This window comes from Lontra canadensis, unplaced genomic scaffold (genome assembly GCF_010015895.1).
Source record: "Lontra canadensis isolate GAN:19392208 unplaced genomic scaffold, GSC_riverotter_1.0 scaffold30, whole genome shotgun sequence".
NCBI classification, from domain to species: Eukaryota; Metazoa; Chordata; class Mammalia; order Carnivora; family Mustelidae; genus Lontra; species Lontra canadensis.
Window position 1 is genome coordinate 1,221,598 of NW_022631024.1, and position 24,320 is coordinate 1,245,917.

At 41.5% G+C, this 24,320-nt stretch overlaps 2 protein-coding genes across 7 annotated transcripts in view; one reads left to right on the plus strand and one right to left on the minus strand.

The window, feature by feature from the left end:
* FKBP15 (FKBP prolyl isomerase 15) overlaps window positions 1-14,464 on the minus strand; it is a 53,521-nt gene extending 39,057 nt beyond the window's left edge. For all 4 annotated transcript variants that reach the window (XM_032865633.1, XM_032865632.1, XM_032865631.1 and 1 more), the window contains exons 1-3: window positions 14,334-14,464; window positions 5,235-5,350; window positions 169-253 (exon numbers count right to left, since the gene is read on the minus strand). In XM_032865633.1, coding sequence (XP_032721524.1) covers window positions 169-253; window positions 5,235-5,350; window positions 14,334-14,386 — 254 coding nt within the window. In that variant the 5' untranslated portion in view covers window positions 14,387-14,464. The remainder of the gene's footprint in view (window positions 1-168; window positions 254-5,234; window positions 5,351-14,333) is intronic.
* A 196-nt stretch (window positions 14,465-14,660) lies between these two features.
* The window catches only part of SLC31A1 (solute carrier family 31 member 1), a 39,655-nt gene continuing 29,995 nt past the window's right edge, over window positions 14,661-24,320 (plus strand). For 2 of the 3 annotated variants that reach the window (XM_032865640.1, XM_032865639.1), the window contains exons 1-2: window positions 14,678-14,822; window positions 15,567-15,669. The gene's annotated coding sequence lies outside the window, so the exon portion shown is untranslated. Of the gene's footprint in view, window positions 14,823-15,566; window positions 15,670-24,320 lie in introns of all 3 variants that reach the window. The other variant, XM_032865638.1, reaches the window with a different exon arrangement.

Below are 24,320 nucleotides of genomic sequence, written 5' to 3' on the forward strand. Positions count from 1 at the left end.
TCTAACTGAAATGTTAAGAAGCATGACTGATCCTCTGCCTATGGAAGGACTGTGCAGCCTAACTGTGTAGCTCCTTTGGCCACCAACAGAGACTTATTAAGAAAAGACAGGAGCTTAACCCCGCATCCCACACCCAACTTCAGAAAGCATTCCTTCTCAGCTACTTACTATCGATACGCATGAACTGCTGCTGCAAACAATACGGTGGAGGTGCCTGCTGGAGGGGGGGCTGCTTTTGCTGGCGCCAGATTTCCTGGAGATGAAGAAGAAAACAAAGATGTCATTCATGTCTTTCTTAAAATGGATTTTTCACCACTGAAGCAGCTTCAGAATTCTCCTTTACATCTTACAGTTAAGTGGAACGATGTTTTCATGGCCATTATCCTTATATGACCACAGAACATCATCTGGGGATGATGTTGATGTATGACAGCTGGGGATGATGACACGGAGGCTCTATGCACCCGAGTGTGATGACACATAATAGCAGCAACCCTAGGACTAGAATCCAACTCCAGTTCCACTCCAAACAAGTCTCGAGGCTGGATGAGAGGCCCTGCCCAGAAAGCAAAATCATATTCCATCTACATTCTTTTCTTATTCCAATATTTGGCCAGCTCTAATATAAATAAAATTACTCCCCCTTCCCTTATTTCGGGCTAGAAAATTAATGATGATACTCAGATCATATCCATAACTTCACTTTTCCAGTGATTCCGGGGAAGACTAATGGTTTAAAACCGGGTATTTAGGGGCGCTTGAGTGGCTCAGTGGGTTAAGCCTCTGGCCTTCAGCTCAGGTCATAATCTCAGGGTCCTGGGATCGAGCCCTGCATCGGGCGCTCTGCATAGCGGGGAGCCTGCTTCCTCCTCTCTCTCTACCTGCCTCTCTGCCTACTTGTGATCTCTCTCTCTGTGTCGAATGAATAAATAAAACTTAAAAAAAAAAAAAACCGGGTATTTAGAGAAAACTGCATATTTATTTTCACCACATAATGTGTTGGTGGAAGAGTAGTGAGAACACCAGCACAGACAAGGAAACCAAGAGGGATCTGAAACCAGTCAATCAGGAACTCCCTGCTCAGCACTAATTAGGTCATCTGCATGACAGACGCCTGCTATCCCCTGAAGGAATGTAATCTTGCAATAACCATCTTGCTTTTTTGCCTACTGTAACTTCCTTGTTCTTGCTCCCTTCTGCCTATAAAAGTCATTTTGTTCAACTCCTCAGAGCTCCTTTCTATCTGCTAGATGGGATGCTGCCCAATTCATGAGTCACTGAATAAAGCTAATGAGATCTTTAAAATTTACGTGGTTGAATTTTGTTTTTTAACAATACTGACACATCTTTTTTCTCATTATGGACTACATGTACTCTATAATATGCAAAACTTAGCAAATGCAGAAATGGATAAAGAAAATAAAAATGACTTGTAATCTCACCAATTAAAAATAAATGTTATTAATTTGATGTATTTATTCCTGGTCCTTTTTCAATACTTCACAGCTTTTTTCTTATATTTTTCAAACAAAATTTATGATATAATTTGACAACCTCCTTTTCTTATTTAGTACTAGTAGTTCTTTTAAAACAGTCTCCAAGACAAAATACAATAACCCTAAAAATGCTTTTTGGTGGTTACATAGAATACTGTATTATTACTTGGCCAGAATTTATCCAATGTCCTATTATTTGACATTTCTTTGGACTGTTTCTAATTTTCCTCTATTATAAACAATGCTGTGGTGAACTTCCTAAAAACACATTTTTGTATGTAGCTCTAATTACTTTCTTGAAATGAACTCTTAAAACTGGAATTATGCGGTGAAGGAGTGTAAAACATTTTAAGGTTTTGTTACATCCTGCCCAAATGCCCTTGAGAAATGTCGTACCTGTTTATAGCCCCACGGGCAGCGTGAATATGCCAGCTTTGCATGCCTGCCTACAACAGGAGACTAACTTTTCAAATTTTTACCAAAAAAAGAGGGGCAGTAGAGAAAAGGGAAATGCCATGCCACTGTTGTTTTCATTTGCATTTATTGATTAGAGTGAAGCAGAGATTTAACATTTCCTAAAGATTTGTACTGGTCCTTTTGTTTCCATTTATTTTGTTTTGATGAATTACCCACTTAAGTTGTTTGGTTACTGTCCCACTCTGGTCTTCATATTTTCCTTATTATTTTATAAAAAGCAATAACGTAGTTGTCAATTCAACCTGCACTGCCCAGTTGTATGTCACATGACAATAAAACTTTTCTTCTGATAAGCTAGCTTTAAGGGAAAAAAGTAACTAAGGCCAGAGGCTGGTTATCAGGACAGGTGTGAAACACTGAGGAAAAAATACTGTCTCCCCAAGGTCAGCGTAGCATCCTCCTTCAAGTTAGTTCTGCTTCTCCCAGTATGCTCTCATCTGCTGATACCCTGGAAACGGAATTTGCTAGAAGGGTAATCATGGATTTGCTAGAAGGGTAAGTCAGATGCCCACAATCATGGGATCTTCTCACTGGTTTAGCTGTCTTTCCTCTCCGAAATCAGTATTGCAAATTCTGAATTCCCCACCGACAAGGACTTCTTTTAATATGTATTTACAAATCTATCTATCTATTATCTTTCTTTTTTTGAGTAAAGTTTTCTTGAATTACAGTTGTTCGTATCTGTACTTTTCCCCTTCCTTTTTTTTTCCTGGTATGTGTGCATGCGTGCATCCCCTCCCCCACACATACACTCCATGTGTTGAATCTTCTTTGCCATCCTTAATATTTGTCATAGTTCCTTTTGGAGCATTTTTCTCTCTCAGATTTTTTATTTTTTAACAATTTCCTCCTGTTAAACTTCTATTTCTCTTCAGGTATAATCTGCTGTTTTTATTCATTCTTATGTTCCTTCTTGTTTAGCCTTCATTTCTAAAATTTTTCTTATATCTCTAATTCTTTCCTGAGTCTTGTCACTTCTGAGATTTTGCTAACTTCATTTATGTTCTCATTTCATGTCTTATATTATTTTCCTAATGTTAACAGGTGGTTATAGTTTTTGATCTATTCAGTAAGAAACATTCTCACAGAATAGAGCTCTCACTGTAAGGATATTATTCTGTTTTTTGCTCTCTCTGTTCTTATAACTTGACATGGAGTTGGATTCTGGTAAGTTCCTACTGCTCATTTTAATGCAAAATTTGCTTTTCTCAACTTTTAGAAGGAGGGAGGGTTCAAGGTGGCTTTCTTAACTTCATAGAGCTCCCTCTTCTGTTGCTTTCGAATAGAGCTCAAAAATATGGTGGCTTCCCCTTAGACTTCTTGATTCTATTTCTATCCCTATTTTTATATGTATCTTTTCTCTTTCACTTCTATTATATACCTATCCTCCTCAATTTTAATCCCATTCACAGATGGTTCTTCTCAGTGTGGGGACCTGTCCTGGAAGGTCACCCTTGGGGATGAGTTTCAAAAGTTCATAGGAGCGGGGTGCCTATGGCTCAATTGGTACAGCATGTGACTCTTCATCTCAGGGTCATAAGTTCAAACCCACCTTGGGCACGGAGCCTACTTAAAAAAAAAAAAAGTTTACAGGAGGAAGACCGCTCCAGTTCTTTCAGTCCCCATTATTAACCCCTTGTACCTACGCACAACGAGAGTGGGTAAAACACTGATATCAGCTTCACCTACCAAATTTTCCGTGAACATCTGGTGGCTGTTTTGGGGTTCTTCCATGCTCAGATTTACATATCCCATTGCTACCCTGTTTTCTCTCATGCAAATGCTGACCCCACACAAGCCTTGGAGCTGTTGGTGGTTTGCCTAGACCTGTTTGCATTTTGGGATATTCATGAAGATAGCTTTTTAACTGGATTTATTGTAAATATTATCCATAGGCTTGTCTTTTATATCTGCTCTGTTTTTATATCGAGATCTGAAGAGACTCAAGACTTATGCTGCAGCCACTTTTCCCCACAAAGACTTCTTACACAGATATCCCTTGAATAGAGATCTCCTATCTTGCTACTATATTTTTTCTTTGTAAATGCCTACATAAGACTGTATCAGTAATTTTTAAGTTGAAATGCCTCTGTAATTCCCCTTTAAAAGTATAATTAACTCACAGTTGTTGTTTTCCAATTAAAACAAAATCAAGTTACCTCATTGGCTGGGGACTGAGGTTGTTTACTTTTATCTACATCCATTAACTCAACCGCTTTAAAACTGAGTCAGAAACACACTGCTGCTGAAGAGCTGTGCCAGGGGAAATGTAAAGGCAGAGCCTACTAGAAATCTAGCCCGGTCCTGGCTTAGAGAACAGGACCAGCAATCTATATAGCAAAGCTGCCAAAAGTGACAGGTAAGATTTAGAGCAGGGGTCAGTAAACATTTTCTGTACAGGGACAAAGAGTAAATATTTTAGGCTTATGGGCCATATGATATCTGTTGCAACTCTTCAACTCTCAATAATCTAACAACATCCTCAGTGCCAGCATTGTGCCCAACATGTAGAAGGCACTCAATACTTTGATCTTCATTCAACAATTTAATGTCCCTTACCATCTGTTCTGCTCGGGACTATTTCTATCAGTCCCCCACCGCTCTTCAGGTTCTTACACAAAGACTGCAAAGTGTAGAGGCAAGAGCTGTGGGGTGAGTCAGGTCAGGGTTCAAATTTCAACTACGTCACTTACTGCTGTATGACCTTGATCAAGTCCCTAAACCTCTCCCAGCCTCTAAAGTGGTGGCAGTCTTACCCATTTCACAGCACACCGCTGAGAAAACTAAATAAGGCAATCTATGTAAAGCACGTGAGACCAGACCGAAAGCAGGCATTTTAGAAATATTAGTTGTCCCTTTCGTTCCTTTCATTCAACAGATGTTCATTCAATGTGTCTCCATCATGATGAAAAGTAACGGGGATACAGCACTAAGCATCACTGTCCAGTTGGGAAAAAGTCACTGTCAGCATACATCTAACTTACCCCGCCAACACATTGGACAGTGCTTCAGGCATCGTTAGAGAGTGTTCTCCTGGGGCAAAAGAGTTTGTTTGCCTGAGATCTTCCTCCCCCAGCTTCCAACAAAGGGTATACTATTTAGGTGCTGGAATTTGGGATATCAGAGCTTAGAGAGGAATGCACCACTGGCAGTGAACTTGGCCAGACTGCTTAAGAATGGACAACCTGGCATGTCACTTTTGGAAGCCTGCTTATTCTTCCAACCAGCCTGTTAGGGACCAATCCTAACCTCTTCACTTACCTGTTGCTGCTGCTCCTGGACCTTTTTTAGGCTGCTTTGGGGCTGTGTACTGGAAGAATTCATTCCCATGGCCAGCAGGTGCCTGATCCAGTCCAAAAAGAGAGGCCAATCTGGCACTGTTAGTAGAAATGAAAATGACATTTCATTTGATATATCTCAAACCTGGAATCATTATAAAAGCTGCTCACCTCCAACCTTGAACAAATACCTCCTTGACTGCACATCCCACCATACTGGAAAGTGTCTTTGAAATCAAGATTATATTTCTGGGGATGCCTGGGTGGTCTAATCAGTTAAGCATTTGCCTTCGGCTCAGGTCATGGTTCCAGGGTCCTAAGACCTAGCTTTGCATCAGGCTCCTTGATCAGCAGGGAGCTACTTCTCCCTCTGCCTACCACGTTCCCCGGCTTGTTCTCTCTCTCTGCCAAATAAATAAATAAAATCTTAAAAAAAAAAAAGATTGTATTTCTGATCTAAATAGGATCATCTGACCTTGCCTGTCCACAGGACTTTGGTCAAGGCATTTATTTTGGACCTCAGTTTCTGTGTATGTAAACTGAGGAGATTGGTAAATTGAGCAGACACTCTCTGTGGTCTCTTTAAACTGTAAATTCTTCCCTTTAGCAAGTCATAGTCTCCTACTTTTACTCATTTATTACACTGAAATAGAACTGTACTTCAAATTTACTCCATCAAACATGGTCCTATCATTTCGACTAACAGAATGATTCTTTCCCATCCCCTGCAAGGCATCTCCTGCCCCAACCATCCCAAAGAAACTGCTCTTGTTAAGGTCACCAACAACCTCTTTGTTACTAAACACAGTTTATCAGTCCTTATCTTATTTGGCCTTCATCCCACCTTTTTACACTATCAACTAATTTGTTTTTCTTCAAACAAACTCTTTCCTTGACTTCTGTGGGGATATTTTCAGGGGTGGGAGGGACTGGCCCAAGATATCAGTAAGTGCTAATGGGATCCCTCTCCTGTTGTCTTCCCCTGTCCATGTCTCTGGCTCCTTGTTTAACTCCCGGGCCTCTTCTTCCTTTACACAGCCTTTTATTTTCACTTTTTTAAGATTTATTTATTTGAGAGAAAGGGAAGGAGGGAGGAACTTTATGCAGACTTCCTGCTGAGAATGGAGCTTGCTCTCATGACCCCTGAGATCACAATCTGAGGATCTGAGCTGAAACCAAGAGTTGGACCTTCAACCAACTAGGCCACCCAGATGCCTCTTTCCCAACCTTTTAAATGCCCATGCTCCCAGATTTCACTCTCCCTCTCCCTTGGGAATCTAATTCATTTATGTTGGTATCAAGTGCTATCCAACTGCTGATAATGTTCAAATCTGTATCCCCAACCCAGAATGTGCTCCAGATATCCCACCAGCCACACAAATGCAACATGTCCACTAGAACTCCTATCTTTCAATTCTCACTGCCCCAGCAAAACCTGCTCTCACTCTTGTGTTCTTTTCTCTTGGTGAAAATACATTTTGTATCAGAGTCCCCAAGACCTCCACTAGGTTCAGTGATTCAGCAGGACTCAAAGGACTCAGCATATAATCATACTCATGGCTAAGATGTATTACAACAACAGCAAAAAAATAACACCACAAAACCAGCAAAGGGAAAAGGCACATGGGGGCAAAGTCCAGAGTAAATGGGGAGCATCCAAGAGTTCTTTTCCAGTAGCGTGACCCTGGACACATTTAATTCCTCCAGCAACGAGCTGTAACAAGATAAAGTAGGGTCTCCTAAGGAAGCTCATTAGTCTCAGTGCCCCAGGTTTTTTATTGGGGGTTGGTCACACAGAAATCCTCTAACATGAACCAAAACTCTACACTCCCAGAAAGAAGGTTCAGTTCAATATAAACCTATTGTTTGTATAGTTTAGGCACAATGAGCCACACACCATTTACAGAAAGCTTTGCATCAGTGTGCGGAACTGTTTACCGGTCAAGTTCCCATATGCCAGCCAAGTGCCAACCTCGTAAACAGGACTTTCTAAAGATGATGCTGTCAAGTCTCCTGTGTTAACTCTTTTCCACAAACATACACAACCAAAACTGAAATCTGGGCATTACCCTGGTGCTTTCTCCCCACCCTGGTGCTCATGACCAATCCCTGAATCCACTTGATTTTACTTGCTCAATACTTCTTGAACCCATCCATTTCTTCCCATCCTCACTGCCACTTCCCTAGTTCAGGTCACCATCATATCTCTCTAACTAGAATTATTCTGACAACCTCCTGATTTATCTCCTTGTCCTGGTCTTGCCTGCTTCTTAACCATTCTCCACACTGTATCCACAGTGATCTTTCTAAAAACCAAACTTGATCAAGTCTCTTTCCTCCTTAAAACCCTCAATAACACCTCAGTATTACCAAGATAAAAATCCAAACTCCAGAAGACAGCTTTACAAAGTCCTTCAAGACCTCACCTCTCCATACTTCCCCAGCTTCCTAATTGGCCATTTCTCAACTCCAACTGTGTGCTACGTGGAACTTTTAGTTTCTCAAATAAGGCAAGACCTTTCTAATCTCCAACTTTCGGATATCCTGTTCCCTCTGCCTGAAACATCCTTCCTGTTTCTTTTCTCCCCTGGAAGTTGCCCCTCATCTCAAAGTCTAGGTTAGATGATCTTAAGTCCTCCCACAGGAGTCTACTTCATTCGCTCTAGAAATATGTACCGACACTGTGCTAAATGCTGAGTATATATTGATGAGCAAAGCTGAGTTCTATTTTCAAGAAGCTTATATACTCTAACAAGGATATTAAGTATTACACAATAAATAATCGCAAACTGTAACATAAGATATATAATAAGTACCTGTTATATACTCCGTATAGATTAATAAAAGTTTTTCAATCAGTTATTATGTAACATGATAATTGCCTTATAATCATCACTTGACTATATTGTGCCTAGCATCTGGTATATAACAAGCTCAATAAATGAACTCAAAGTCTAGTCTAGCTCTGAGCTCCTCTTCTTCAAAGGTATCTTTGGTTTAGGTAATGTAAATATTGAGGGGTGCCTGTATAGCTCAGTCAGGAAAGCACTGCAACTCTTGATCTCGGGGTTGTGAGTTCAAACCCCATGATGGGCACAGAGATTACTTAAAAAAACAAAACAAAACAAAACAAAAAAACACCTTTAAAAACATACTGAAACTTCATAACTTTTGGAGGCCTATTCCCCCCCAATAATTTTAATGTATAATAATACATACTAACATTTTGCAAAATAAATTGAATATGATTTGAAACTATTACCCTGTTTTCTCAAGGTAGTGTTTTATAAATTTCCTTTAAGTTTCCTGTACATGGGGTCAACAATGCCTCCCCTAAAAGAACTAAGAGGTTAAGTGAGATTGCAAGTGTAGAGAGCAGTGCTGTCCTACATAAGACTGAACAAATGCTAATAAAATTAAGAGGAAACCAAGATCTCTCCTTTAACTGAGGCCTGGGCAGATTCCCTAAAAGAATAAGATTCTGACACTTGGGTGCCTCAGTTGGTTAAGCATCTGCCTTCGGTTTAGGTCGTGATCCCAGGGTCCTGGGATCAAGTCCCATACCAGGTTCCCTGCTTGGCAGGGAGTCTGCTTCTCCCTCTACCCCTTCCCCCTGCTCATGATATCTCTCTCTCTCAGATAAATAAATAAAATATTTTTTTAAAGATTATTTATTTATTTATTTGACAGAGATCAGAAGTAGGCAGAGAGAGAGAGGAGGAAGCAGGCTCCCCGCGGAGCAGAGAGCCCGATGCAGGGCTCGATCCCAGGACCCTGGGATGATGACCTGAGCTGAAGGCAGAGGCTTTTAACCCACTGAGCCACCCAGGTGCCCCTAAATAAAATATTAAAAAAAAAAATAAGAAGGGGCGCCTAGGTGGCTCAGTGGGTTAAGCCTCTGCCTTCGGCTCAGGTCATGATCTCAGGGTCCTGGGATCAAACCCCATCAGGCTCTCTGCTCGGCAAGGAGCCTGCTTCCCCCGCTTTCTCTCTGCCTGCCTCTCTGCCTACTTGTGATCTCTAGCTCTGTCAAATAAATAAAAATCTTTTAAAAAAATTTAAAAATTAAAAAAAAAAAAGATTCTGGGAGAGGTGGGCAATACCTTTAGCACAGTGAAAAATTTACAAAACTTAGAATCTAACTTAGTTAAGATATACTAATTTATACAAAGATAATTGATAAGGAAAGAATGTCCTTGTTAGTTTCAGTATGGATATGAGTCTTGGATTTGCTGTTTTTATTTTGCTGCTATGTTTTTTTTTTTAAGGGAAAAATCAAAATGTCATATGTAAACTATGTTTCCATAGATGCTCTAAAGGCCAGCCAGTGATGACTGCAAAATCAATCCAAAAGTCAGGTCAATCCAATTATCTTTCAGATCCTTTCGCTTTCCTTTCTTTTTTTTTTTTTTTTTAGATTTATTTATTTTTTTTTATTTTTGAGAGAGAGAGAGAGAGAGAGAGAGAGCGAGCGTGCACACATGTGGGTGTGCATGAAAAGGGAGCGGGCAAAGGGAGAAGGAGAAGCAGGTTCCCACTGAGCAGGGAGTCTGAGGTGGGACTCAGCACCCGAGCCGAAGGCAGATGCTTAGCTGACTCTGTCACCCAGGTACCCTCCAGGATATTTTCTATTAATATTTTTAAATGAACTCTATAGACTTACAGGCATAACTTTCTTGTAAATTATTATTTTTTCCATTTCTAAAGTATTCTCAAATGCACACATTTCTCTATGTTACCAAGAATGGGCTTGCCAACTCTGGACTTGAGTCTCTATGTTTATAATTCACAGGAAAAGTCATTATGGCATTAATTCATTAAAAAAATAATGTTAGCCAATACATTTAGTTGCCAAAGTCTTTACCTAACCTTAGCTTTATACTCCTTTTCTTTTCTCATCAAAAATGGTAACACACGGGCACCTGGGTGGCTCAGTCAGTTAGGCGTCTGCCTTTGGCTCAGGTCATGATCCCAGCATCCTGGGATCAAACCCCAGGTCAGGTTCCCCGTTCAGTGGGAGGCCCGCTTCTCCCTCTCCCTGCCACTCCCCCGTCTGTGCTCTCTTTCTCTCTGTAAAATAAATAATCTTAAAAAAAAAAAAAAAAGGTAAAACATAGAAGTTATACTATATTCGTGTATTTTTAAAAAACAGGCATTCTTTCTGCTGTTAAAGTATTTCTTTTATAAACTATGGCATCAAACATCTACTTCTACAATAATAATAATGGACACATGACAATGTAGCGGAAATCTGCTTGCCTGATTTCAAATCCAGGCTCTTTCACTTTTTAGCTGTATGACCCTGAACCACTTACCTCTCTGACTCTTAATTTCCCAGGTACAAAATGGGTATGATAGTAAAAACTACCTAATAAACTAATAGGGAAAAGTAAATATGATAATATGTATTTATTATTTGGCATGGTACCTGGCACAGAGTAAGGACACAATACATGTTTTATATACATGTGCACATATCCTATTACCTTGAAATGTCCCTTGAACTCAGATTACTCCTGTAAGGGAGAAAGCATGATCAATCAATGCACAACTGTCCTGCAACTATAAAATGCTATTAGCTGAAATGAAGTGCCATACATTTAGCGGACATTCACGTTATTTCTTCACTTCAAAGTCATGATGGTAGGAAAAGAGCATCTGGAAGGGTAAACACGGATTTGAAAAGGCCTGGAAACTTGGAACACAGATTACCAATCATCTCAACAGCCATCTCAGGCACTAATATTCCCACTTCTACCAGGCTTGAATATCCTAAATGGAATCAAAACACTTGAAAATTAATAAGCAAGCATATTTACAGCAAACTACAGTTGTAAGAGGAAGTTGAAAGCAGCTGCAATACTTACTGTCATATGTTCTACTTCCTTAGGAAAAAACAAAGAAGGAATAGCTGAATCAGGGACGGTTGGTAAAACTTTCAATATTCTCAATCTTAAATTTGATTTGGTTTCTCTGGTTATTACTGGGAACAAAAATAAGTGATCTGTACAACTTTGTTTACTAAGCCTTCTATCATTCAATTAGCTGCGGTCTGTGTTTAGGAGCACAGTTTTGAATAAAGATTTTATTTATTTGAGAAACAGAGAGAGATAGAGAGAGAGAGAAAAAGAGAGAGAGAACAAGTGGGGGGAGGGGCAGAGGTAGAAGCAGACTCCCGGGAGAGCTGGGAGCCCAACGTGGAACTTGATCCAGGACTCTGGGATCATGACCTGAGCCAAATGCAGGAGCTTAACGAACTGAGCAATCCAGGCATCCTAGGAACACAGTTAAACACCTAGAACTAAAATATCTCATGTCCTTGATGGGCCTGCTTAGAAAAGCAGGAGAGCTGAGCCACCAAGAACTATCTCAGGCCAGGAATCTAGAAAAGAACACATGACAGTGTTATCTACTCTGTCATTTTCAGTCAGTTGCAGACTGCTTGTTGCATAAAAGTTGGGAGCTTTGGAACACCTGGGTGGCTCAGTGAGTTAAGGGCTCGGCCTTCGGCTCAGGTCATGATCCCGGGGTCCTGGGGTCGAGCCCCACGTCAGGTTCTCTGCTCAGCAGGGAGCCTGCTCCCCCACCCTTGCCTGCCTTTCTGCCTATTTGTGATATCTGTCAAATAAATAAATAAAATCTTAAAAAAAAAAAAAGTTGGGAGCTTTCACATTCATTTACAGACTTCTCTCAGTATTTTCACCTAGGGAAGAATGTGAATTTACAGTATCTCTTATAGGGGCGCCTGCGTGGCAGCAAGGTATAGAACAAATGCTCACTCTTCTACACCTTGGTGTATTTGCCAAAGTATATGTAAATGCTCACTTGGTATTATAAGTTGTAAAAAGAGAAGGCAAGCACTCTTGACTTCTTCCCTTGACAGGTTTTTTTAGAAAGATTTTATTTTTATTATTAGAGAGAGAGAGAGACCACGTGTACACAGGAGCCGGGGCAGGGGTGCAGAGGTAGAGGGAGAAACAGACTTCCTCCTGAGCAGGAAGCCTAACAAAGGGCTCGATTCCAGGACCTAGAGATCAGGACGTGAGCTGAAGGTAGGTGCTTAACTGACTGAGCCACCCAGGCACCCCTCTTGATGTTTTTAAAAACAGAAATAAAATACTAATTCTCAAGATGGCAACAGTTTGTTTCAACCAAAATTTTTAAAGACCATGAAACAATTATAATCTTTCCCACTGACTGTTAAGCTTGCTCTGTAGTTTCAGCTTGCATGGCCATATTTGCAGTAACTCACCATCATACAGTGAGTTCTGCCTGTATTTGGTTCTGATTTCTCTATATCCTTACCAGCACATTACTGTCTTTTAAAAAAAAAATATTTTATTCATTTATTTGACAGAGATCACAAGTAGGCAGAGAGGCAGGCAGAGAGAGAGGGAGAAGCAGGCTCCCTGCTGAGCAGAGAGCCTGATGCAGGGCTGGATCCCAGGACCCTGGGATCATGACCTGAGCTGAAGGCAGAGGCTTCAACCCACGGAGCCACCTAGAAGCCCCCATTCCTGTCTTTTTGATAACAGCCATTCTAGTGCATGTGAGATGGCACCTCTTTGGCTTTTATTTGAATTTCCCTAATAACTAATGATGTTGGGCATCTTCTTATGTACTTACTGGCAATTTGTACATCTTCTTTGGAGAAATATCTATTCAGATTTTTTGCTCATTTTAAATTGGGTTCATCTCTTTATTTTTCACTTGAATCTATTTGTTAGCTCATTAAATTTTTTTTAATAGGTGAATTAAGCCTAAATCAAAAAGGTGACTACACAGTCAACAGCAGCAGGCTGGACTATGTGGAAATTTTAGTGAGTGTTTTGGGTGCAATGAGGTAAAAGGAGAAAAAGCATAACTTAACTCTAAAATAACTGAGCAACTGAAAGAACCCAAAGCAGAACTCAGTGGATGCAGACCACCTGAAGTGAGAGCAGGGGTGGACAGGGTGATAAGGGTGAAAAAAGGACTTAAGGGTAGGTAATATACAGCCAGTCACAGTGCAAGTCAAAAGATCCTATTCAACGCCAAAAGAAAGACAATGTCATTTTATGATCATTCTTGTACTGAACTCTCCAACAGAAGCGACTTGAGAACAGGCACAGTAGTTTAATCATTTTTGTAACCTCTTAGCAGTAAGATGAGGAGTGTAGGCTGGTGTATTCATCGTTCTTCTGTACATTCTTAAATCTCTTAAACATGTGTTCAAAGAAAGGGCTCTGCAAGGATCAGGACTGGCAGCTCACTTTCAAAAGAGTCAAGCTGTCTACTGACACAACATGAGGGAAAAGGCTAAACTGATTATGGGAAAACACAAGACCCTGCCTCCTGAAGTCTTGCACCCCAGGCTGGTATATATAACGACTGGGGGCAGGGGATAGCGACTGCAGTCTTACATTGGTTTTAAGCTTTGAAGTGCAATTCCACAGCTATCATTCATTCAACAGGCACTTCTGGAGCACACATGACGTACTGTGCTAAGAGCTAGACACAGATGAACAGCAAAAGCGGTTCTCTGTTCCGTCAGGTTTCATAATCTAATAAATTAGGTGTTGCAAGGATAGAGGTAATCAGCCTAGCTGTGGGAATAAGGAAGAGAAAGCAATGCATTCTGCCTGGGTCTGTGAGAGAAGGGAAAGCCCCAAAAGGTGACATCGGACTGGGCCTTGAAGGATGCTGGAGCTGACCCACAAGGCCCAATTCTGAAGTGTCACTGCTTTGTCCACGGGGAATAGTAAGTCTCATATCGGTCCCAACTCACTCCTATAAAAACTCTGAGGCAGATGCCGTCATCAGTAATCACCTCCACTTCACAGAAGGAGAAACTGACCCACAAAGCAAAAGGCGAACCCCAGGGCCATACTGAATGACAAGGGACATGCCAGGTCCCGAATCGAGGTGGACAGACACGGCACAGATTCGAACTCTGCCCGGATTCTGAAACCTGTAGAGCACCGGCATGTGGCAGGGGTCTGGACCCGGAAGTTGGGAAGAAGTCTGATAAGACTGCGACCCCACCAACCATTTGCCCAGTTCTCTCATTACGCCCTCTGTCCTTCACTTCCCAGCCACTCACCCGCCGCTAGGAGAGAGAAAGTCGGTGTCGTCTTCGTCTCCCGCACCGAACATCGCGGCGCCTTTCGCCCAGCCGTAGGTGGGAAGCAAGAGTGTTTACGGGCCTTTCACCGCCGACGTCGTGAAATGCCGCGGCGGCGTGCTACTTTCCGGCAGGACGAACTCTCGCACGGTGGCTCAGCGGGGAGGGGTCTAGGCTCCGGAGAAGGTGGGGGAAAGGCAAATGGGATGTCCTCGCGGGCACGCGCGCCCGTGACGTAAGGCTTCACCAGTCTGCAGAGGCGGTGAAATCCGCGGGAGCTCCGAAATCCTGCACACGGATTGGCCGACGAGGCAGGGGGCGGGGCAGGGGCGGGAATCAGCGGCCTCGGTGGCGGTCGTGGACACGTCGAGCCCGGCAGAAGTGGAGGGGGCTTCGGAAGAGTCGCGGGGGTGGTGACGGGTTAAGGTTCTAAGAGGGAGGTTCCGGTGGCGAGACTCGATCTGGAAGGTAAGCACTCACGGTCGGTCCCCCACCCCTGGCATGGGCACAGTCCTTTCTCCCTGGGGACAAGGACCCTCCACGCCACTCTTCTCCGCTCTGCGAAAGGAGAAAGGGCCCAGGACTGGCAGTCTGGAGGCTGAGCTTTCGGCCGGGCCCCTACAGTGACATAGCTAGAGTGACCTTGGGGCTGGGTGCTCGGTGCCTCACTTTCCCCGTCTATAAAACGGACCTGTCGTCCCTCTCGCTTGTCCCCTGTGGCCGACGTCCCTATTTATTCAGCGGGCTCTTTCTCCAGTGTTTCTCTGTGCCGGCTGGTCAGGAAGCTTTTAGACCTCAGAGGTCATCGAATTCAATCCCAGTCTCCTCATAATCCCAAAATTTGCAATAGGGAAAGGAAGTAATAAGCACTTGGAGGACGAGTCCGAGGTCATACAGAGTAAAGGGCGGACTGGGGCTGGATCCCTAGTCTCTTGATTCAGGTCTTAGTAAGCTGATGGGTGAAAAAGAACCTTATCAACTCTTAAGTACTGTGCTCCCTTACAAAGTGGTTATTGCTAACTGTGGCGTACATTTGGAGAGAATTCCCCTCCCTATCCAGGTGAGGTGCAGAAGAGCAGGGATATTCTGGGGGTGAGTGATGGAAGAGAGAAACCTTTAGAAGTGAAAATCCTCAGTCCCAGTCTTGGTCTGGGTTTTGCTTAGTTGTTGTTGTGGGTTTTTTTGTTTTGTTTTGTTTTTGTTTTGCCACAGACCTAAGTCAACATCAGTTGGTGGGGACTTATCTTCTACAGTTTCCACCTTCTCTGTAATCTTATATAAGTATTTCTGGTATAATTCTTCAAACCATCTCCAGGTAAGCCTGGTTTAGCCAATGTGTGGGTAAGCCTGTAATGTATCACTGTAGCATCCGTTTCCATAGCTCTCAACTGGAGTTGGTTCATGCAGAGCTTCTCTTGATCAGGTTAGGACAACAAGTGTCCCTTACCTGGGTGTTTTAGTCTGTTAGCATGAAATTGAAGTGAAATGATTGGTAGGATTCAGCTCCTAGAGAACTTTGTACTTCTTGTACTTCTTCCCTTGTTCTGTTTTTTATTACAGTTTTTGTGCTTGTACTAAATTGTAAGCTCCTCAAGGACAGGAACAGTTTTATTCATCTTGATGTCACCTGTGTCACAGAGCACTCTGCCTTCTTGACCATAATGGCTTCTTATTCTTTTTTAGACTGAGTAATGGAATTCATCTATATTCCCATTCCTTAATTTATGCTCTTGGGATTTTTTTTCACCTGTGAGCCAGAGAACCATGCAATGGCTCTTGCCTTCCAGAAAGATCAAAATGCTGTACTAGCTGTGAACTAGTTGAAGATAATTTTACTGTTGTTTAAAGCTCTAGGGGAGGGAGAAAAAGGGGGGTGGAATAGCTAGAAATAGTATATGTAGCTCTGATTTTTGTTAGTAAAGGATTCCTCTATTAAACTAAGAGACAAGGCTGTTGTCTGCTTCCTGTGTCCATTTTATAGATTAAGATGGTTAAAGCAATGAAGGCTGACAGTGTGAAAACAGTGATGGAACTGGAATCTAAGCACTAGAACTGGAACCCTTTGCAATAGCTCTGTTTAGAGTATGAACTTGGCTACCTCTCAGGAGAGGGAGAATGAACTGCCTAAGTGACATCACTTTTTCTAACCCCTTTCCCCAGTGCTGGTCATCGTCATTCTAGCAATGAAACATCTGAATCGTGCTTTAAAAAAAAAAATTCCTGAAAGATCATTTGAATTCTAATCCTGAATTCTTGAGTTGGGGATGTTTTTCATCCAGGGAATTTAAGTAGCCTTTTTAGACAGGCAGGCATGTAAAATCTGGATCAGCATTTTTGGCAGTTGGGACACGGCAAGTATGCATGCCCAGGTCACCACTGTGGGAACACAGCTACTAGTTCTGATCAGCAGTATGAGAAAGGGGAAGATTGTGGTGAGGTTTCCTCAGTCTTGCACTATTTGAACTGCAGGATTCGGTACATCTAAAAAGCCACTGTCAGGGCACCTTGGTGGCTCAGTGAGTGAAGCGTCTGACTTTTGATTACAGCTCAGGTCATGATCTCAGGATCATAAAATCGATACCATATCAGGATCCATGCTCAGAGGGCAGTATGCTTGAGATTCCCTCCCCCTGCCCTTCTCTCCACTGTGTGCTCTCTCCCTCTCTCTCTCTCTCTCAAATAAATAAATAAAATCTTTTTTTTAAATAGAAAAAAATTTTCTCAAACAAATTTAATAAAAAGTCACAGTCTTCCTGAATGAGAATATTGGACCAGGAATTTAAAAATCTGAATTCCCATCCCAGGCCTTCTAACTCACTCTGAGCTTGGGCCAGGCTCCCTAAACACCTTGCAGAAGGAGTGGTTCAGACCCAGATATGTATTAAGTACTGCTGGGGATACGGAGGTAAGGAAAGCACACCCCTGACCTCAAGTTTGAATTAAGCATTTTTGTTTGTTTGTTTTGCTTAAACACACAGTTTTTAGGTGTATTTATAAAATATATTGACCCCTCTCCCCAAAGATTAACCAGGAAGTGGCAATTTTAACAATTTCTTTCAAATTACCAGTAATTTGGGGGGCGCTGGGTGGCTCAGTTGGTTAAGCATCTGCCTTTGGCATAGGTCATGATCGCAGGGTCCTGGGATAGAGCCCCGCATCCGGCTTCCTGATCCACTGGCAGGGCGGCAGGGCCGGGGGGGGGGGGGGGGCGGCTACTTCTCTGTCTCCTCTGCCTGCCACTCCCCCTGCTTGTGCACATGCACACTCTTTCTCTCCCTCTATGTGGCAAATAAATAAATAAAATCCTTTTTTTTTTTTAAATTATCAGAATTTTGCTATAGAGATGATAATTTTTATATCCAGGTACACCCATACTGATCTGTACTAATGAATGCACTGTAAATATTAAACTATAAAAATTATTAAAGTTCGAAGTTACAACCAGGTTACATGATAGGTGTGATGCTAGCAATATGAATTGAATATAGTTTTGGGGGAATTGGTGTAGTGTTTTTTCTGTCCAGTCACTAAAAACAGAAGAATGTCAAATACCATTCAAGAAATATCTGAAAACCTTCTATGTGTAAGACACTGTTCAGGGTGTTGCCTGGAATAGGAAGATGATTAAGTCATTGTTGTCCTCAAAGTGCTTATCGTTGAACAGTGGGGATAGTTGAACTATACAAATAATTGTACTAGAAGACAGTAAAGTAAGTCCCATAAGTAGAAATCAATTATTGTAGGTTTTCAAAGGAAGAAGAGATTATATCTAGTTTGGAGGAGTGTGTGGGGTTAGATAATGGGCTTTGAAGATGAGTGGAATTTCAAATGGAAATGAGGAACCATGGTTCTCCAGGTTGAGGGGGTGACTTTGGCAAAACCACAGAGACAGGAGAGAAGGCACAAATTTCTTACAAGACCAGAGTTGCCCTCTAATTTGATGCAATTAGGGCCGATAGTTGGTCAACTAAAAAAAAGTAAGTTAAAATAGGGAATCATACAGTTATTAGTTACACACAGACCTTAGACATTTGATTTTAACTTAAAGCATAAACATCTTTTTGCCAGTCTTTAAACCTTTTCGTGGGGTGTGGGCCCCAAGGATCTGTGAACTACAGCATGAGGGCCAAACCTTGTCCTAGCCTTCTGCCTGTTTCTGTAAATAGCCGTATTGGAACACAGCCATGCTCATTTGTTGACGTATTATCTATGGCTACTTTGGCGTACAAGGTAGGGTTGGGTAGTTGTATGTATCTGTGTGACTCATCTTTATCTAGTCTTTCCAAAGCTTTCAACTTGGTTTTCATACAAACAACTATCAGTCCACGTAGTATAGTAGCTTAATTCTTAAGCTCTGGAGCCAAATTGTTTTGCCATTTATACAGATCTTGGGCATGTTGCTCAGTTTTCTCCTTTGGAAAATAGGGACAATGATATTATCTAATTTCTAGGGTTCTTGTGAAGATTATAGGAGTCAGTTCATGTAAAGCACTTAGAACAGCATCTGGCAGGTAGCAAGTATTAGCTGCTGCTGTTTTCCTCTTGTCACACTTAATTGCTTTTTTGTAATACTTTATTAAATTATATTCCTACATTAATAACCACAACTGGCACAAGTTGATTTCTGAACAGACCTACCTGACACTTGATAAGGACACAACTTCACTGAGGGAGAGAAAGAAGTTTTAATCCCATGATACTAGAGACTAGGCTGGTTCGTGTGTTACCACTTAAATCAGTTAAGGGAGTTCTGTGGGATCGTTAGCTAAGAGTATAAAACAACAGAATACCTAGGGAAGTAGCAGATTAAAATTGAAAAGGAGGGGCACCTGGGTGGCTCAGTGGGTTAAAGCCTCTGCCTTTGGCTCAGGTTGTGATCTCATGGTCCTGGGATCGAGCCCCGCATCAGGCTCTCTGTTTGGTGGGGAGCCTGCTTCCCCCTCTCTCTGTGCCTGCCTCTCTGCCTACTTGTGATCTCTCTCTCTGTGGAAAAAAAAAAAAAAAAAAATTGAAAAGGAGACCAGGGCCATATTTGTCTAACAGCTTGAAAGCCAAGAGGATAAGTTACTTTAGGAAGTGGGATTATTTATTCTAAATGACCTGATTGATAGGAAAAAAATCCAAGTGGTTTAGGAGTATATGACATAAAAAGTAAGTTTCCCATGTAAGTATCTGCTTCATCTTTCTTTCTTTCTTTCTTTTCAAAGATTTTATTTTTAAGAACTCTTCCCACCCAGCATGGGGCTCAAACTCATAGCCCCGAGACCAGGAGTCCCATACTTCACTGACTGAGCCTGCCAGGTACACCTCCACTTCATTTTCCTAATAGTCCTTAGAATGTGGAGTTGTTGGTGAGGATTGAATGAGATAAGGCATGGTAAACACTACTTGGGAAAAAGGTACTAGTCCTTAAAAGCTGCAATCCAGTTTTTCTTTGGATTATAGTCACAATTTTGAATTGAGAATAATAAAGGTTCTAAGTGTTTACAATGACAAGATGACTTTAACTAGTGAAGATGTCAGGTAAGTCAGTGACCAGGCATCCCCCCAGGTAACTCTGTCATTTAAAGTTAGCAAGCCAGGGGGGTGCCTGGGTGGCTCAGCGGTGAAGCAATGTAGATCTTGATCTCAGGGTCATGAGTTCGAGCCCACTTTAAAAAAAGAGTTGGCAAGCCCCGCCTGACTGGGGGAAAGGGAGGGGAGAAGACAAGGCAGGTTGATGATATGGGCCCTCCCACATGCAACTTTAGCATAATAAAGCCATTTAGAAAGTCAAAAGTACTCTGTAGTTTGCTACAAGAAGTCATCAAGAGGCTGATACTTAATATATTAAAACGAGCCATTTATGCCAAGAGAAAGCTTATAGTAGGGGCTGGGAAGGAAATGCTTTTGAAGTTCTGTGGCTTTGAGTGGTATTTCAGCTTTAGGTAACATCCCCAAGCAGAGGAGGGGCCCATCCTTAGGAATGCAAAGCCCTGCGGAAAAGGAAAGGGTTGAGAAGGGTCCACCCTACCTCTTTTCCTTTACACAAAGGCCTTAGACTTTTGTATACAACCTGCTTTTGTAGGTTGAGAACTTATGCAGTACAGCATAGTGAGATAGAAACCTGCATTACAAAAGTAAACAGGAGAAATTATTTGGAGGGAATCTATACCTTATAGAGAGCAAATCTAGCAACCAGTGAGATATTAGAGGACCTTTTCAGCCAGGTTGAGTCTTTCTCCAAACAGGTAGTAGAGGTGTTAATGAGACTGTGCTGAGTGGTCACAGTTTTGAAGCAGTAGGGCACCTACAACTTAGTCTTTTGGTTTTCAAAATCAAAGTTAAAGGCATGCTGCTAACAATGTACTTGCAGGCCCCATTCCTCTCTCCTACCTTCTTTCCTCCCTACCTTTTCTGATGACTTTTTATCAGCTCCCACACAACCTTGTGCAGATCTGTATCTCAGTACATCATATACTGGTTTTCATTATTTGTATGTATCCCTTCTCCAGACTGGGCTTCTTGAGGATAGGGGTTCATCAGAATTCCATCACTCCGTAAGTACACGATACATTTGAGTGAATGAATGGAGTGAGTTCCTCAGGGATCTAGAACCCAGGGCTTCTGATTCCTAGCCCAGTACTTTTCCACCACACAATGCAGCCTCCATCTGAGGTATTAAACAACTTTTCTCATTTTTGTGTATATTCTTTCGGAGCATTTTCATTAAATCATCCTTTATTAATTAAAAGGAGGGCGGAGGGGCGCCTGGGTCGTTCAGTCAGTTAAGCATCAGACTCTTGATTTTGGCTGAGGTCATGATCTCAGGGTTATGAGATCTCAGGGTTATAAGATCTCAAGGTTATGAGAGCCCCACGTTGTGCCCAAGCTGGGCTGGGGGGAGGGGAGTCTGCTTAAGGTTCTCTCTCTCCCTCTTACTCTGCCCCTCTGTGTGCACACACCCTCAATAAATAAATCTTTTTTTTAAAGGGGAGAGGGAAGAGTAAAATACTATTTAAAATGTTTTCTAGTTTCTGCCTCACACCAAATTAATTCCCAGTATTCACAGGCAAACCAATAACATTATGATCTAGATGACTAAAATCCTGTATAACGTTAACTAAAGGAGAATTTAGGGACGTCTGGCTGGCACAGTCAGTAGAGCATGCGACTCTTGATCTCAGGGTCATGAGTTCAAACCCTACATTGGCATGGAGCCTACTTTTAAAAAAAAGGAAAATTTAAGCAAGGGGAACCTTTGTCTGCCTTTGATTATAACAGGAAGGCAGTTAAAGCAGTGTTTTGGTGATGTGTGTTTATCTGATTAGCTTGTGTTCTTTAAATCCAACTGTAAGAGGCTCTATACTTCAAGTGACATGAAAGTGAGCCCTATGTGTGACTGGGACATCTCCTTTTAGAGATTAATTGTGTCATCTAATGAGTAAGCAAACTATTACTAATTATATTCTATCCTTACTGTACCTTAGAAAGTATTTGGACATATTTGATCCTTACAACCCTATGAGATTGAAAGGGTGTAGGTATTTTTATGTTCATTTTGCAATAAAGAAACTAGCCCTTGTTGGGTTTAAGTGATTTGCTTCGTGTCCTGTGGCTAACATATGGCACTTGTGTCTATAGCTCAGAGCCTCTCATGTCTAGTCCAGTGGTTTTTCTACTCTTATCACACTGTCTATAAATCACTGAAATCTACATAAATCATACTAAAGCACTCACGGTTAGCACGTTGGAAACGTATCAAGACTACAAAAGGATCCAGTCGGAGGGTACGAAAGGGTGTATCTCGTGATTGCTGGATTTCAGGATATGGCTTAGCCAACAACAAAGGGTGTCCGAGAAATGGAGTATAGTAGCTGAGAGATCCACTCCCCTTGGACTTAGGCCCTTCTGTCATTGCATAACTAAAAGACCTTTTCAGTTTGTTTGCTTGACATATCAAATTTGAGTTGTCCTATTCACACCAGGCAAATAAATGCTTCACTAAAGGCCTTTGTGAAGAATGTACTTGTATACTTGATCTTCTTTGTACAGAAAGGTGAGAGTGGGCAAGAGAAACAGGAATGTCTATGTTATTTGTCACTAAAACAGGAAATGTAAAGCTCAGAAATTCCCCCTGCTTAGCTGCTTGCCAACAGACCCTCCTGGAGAAATGGGAGGTTTGGGGTAAGTGATTAGACCACTGTTAGAGAAGCCTTATAGGAAAAGTAGATGGTATGGGTTTAGTGACTAAAGAGTACATTAGGGTCATTGTTTAATAACGTGGGCCTCAGCTTCTTCACCTGTAAATTAGGGGAGTTGTACTTGATAATGTAACTTTTGAAAATAGGAAATATATTCACATGGTTCACAATTCAAAAGATAAAGAAGGATATTTAGTGAAAAATGTTCCTTCTACTCCTACCCACGTCTGACCAGTTTCCCTCCTAGGAATCACAATGTTACCTCTTTCTTATGCTCTGACCCCTAGAGATAGTATAGGTGTTTATAAATAATGTGTATATACTTTTAACCCTATTGAATTTTTTTTACAAATGCTAGCATATAGTATACCTGCTTTTTTTCATCTCATAACTTGGAGATCATTCATATAAGTATATAAAGAGTTTCTTCATTCTTTTTTTTTTTTTAAGATTTTATTTATTTATTTGACAGAGAGATCCCAAGTAGGCAGAGAGGCAGGCAGAGGGAGAAGCAGGCTCCCTGCTGAGTAGAGAGCCCGATGTGGGGCTCGATGCCAGGACCCTGAGACCATGACCAGAGCCAAAGGCAGAGGCTCAACCCACTGAGCCACCCAGGTGCCTGTGAGTTTCCTCATTCTTATTTATGGTTGCAAAGTATACCATTTTATGGAAATATGATTATTTAATCCATGCCTAATCAATAAATATTTATGTTGTATTTTTAAGTCTCACAGATAACTTTGTTCATATAACATTTGATACATGTGTCAGTGTGTCTTTAGGACAGATACATCTGATCCTTGAACAAAATGGGTTTGAACTGTGTGATTCCACTTACAGGTGAATTTTTTCACAGTATAGCACTGTAAATGTATTTTCTCTTCTTTATGATCTTCTTAATAACTTTATTTTCTCTAGCTTACTTTTTTTTTTTTAAAGAATTTATTTATTTTTTTTTGAAAAAGAGGAAGAGAGAAAGAGAGCACCAGCAGGGGGAGGGGTAGATGGAGAAGCAGGCTCCCTGTTGAGTAGAGAGCCTAATGTGGGGCTTGATCCCAGGACCCCGGGATCATGATCTGAGCCAAAGGCAGATGCTTAACCAATTGAGCCACTCAGGCATCTCTCTAGCTTACTTTATTGTAAGAATATAGTATATAATATATATAAGGTACAAAGCATATTAATCGACTATGTCATCAGCAAGGTTTCCAGTCAACAGCAGGCTCTCAGGAGTTCAGTTTTGGGGAGTTAAAAGGTATACACAGATTTTTGACTGCTTCGAGGTTGGTGTCCCAACCACCATGTTGTTCAAGGGTCAGCTGTATTTAGAGGTGGAATTACTGGCTCAAAGTATCTGTACATCAGACAGATAATTAAACACTCTTCTACTTTTGGTATTCTATGAGATTTTAATTGTGAATGAACAGCTAAAGAGATGGGAAGGTATCATTTTCTTGAAACATCTTAATTTTTTAAATTGATTTACTTATTTGAGAGAGTGTGTGTGGGAAGAGCAGAGAGAGAAGGAGAGAGAGACTCCCAAGCCGACTCCCTGCTGAGTGCAGAGCCTGAAATGGGGCTCAGCCCCACTACCCTGAGATCATAACCTGAGCCGAAATCGAGAATAAGACACTTAACTAACTGAGCCACCCAGGCACCTCTGAAGCATCTTAATTTTTATCTCTTGTTATTCAGAAACTACATCTTTAAGTAAGGGCCAAGTATAGACAACCTCACCAAAATAATGTTTAAGCTTTTTTTTTTTTTTTAAAGATTTTATTTA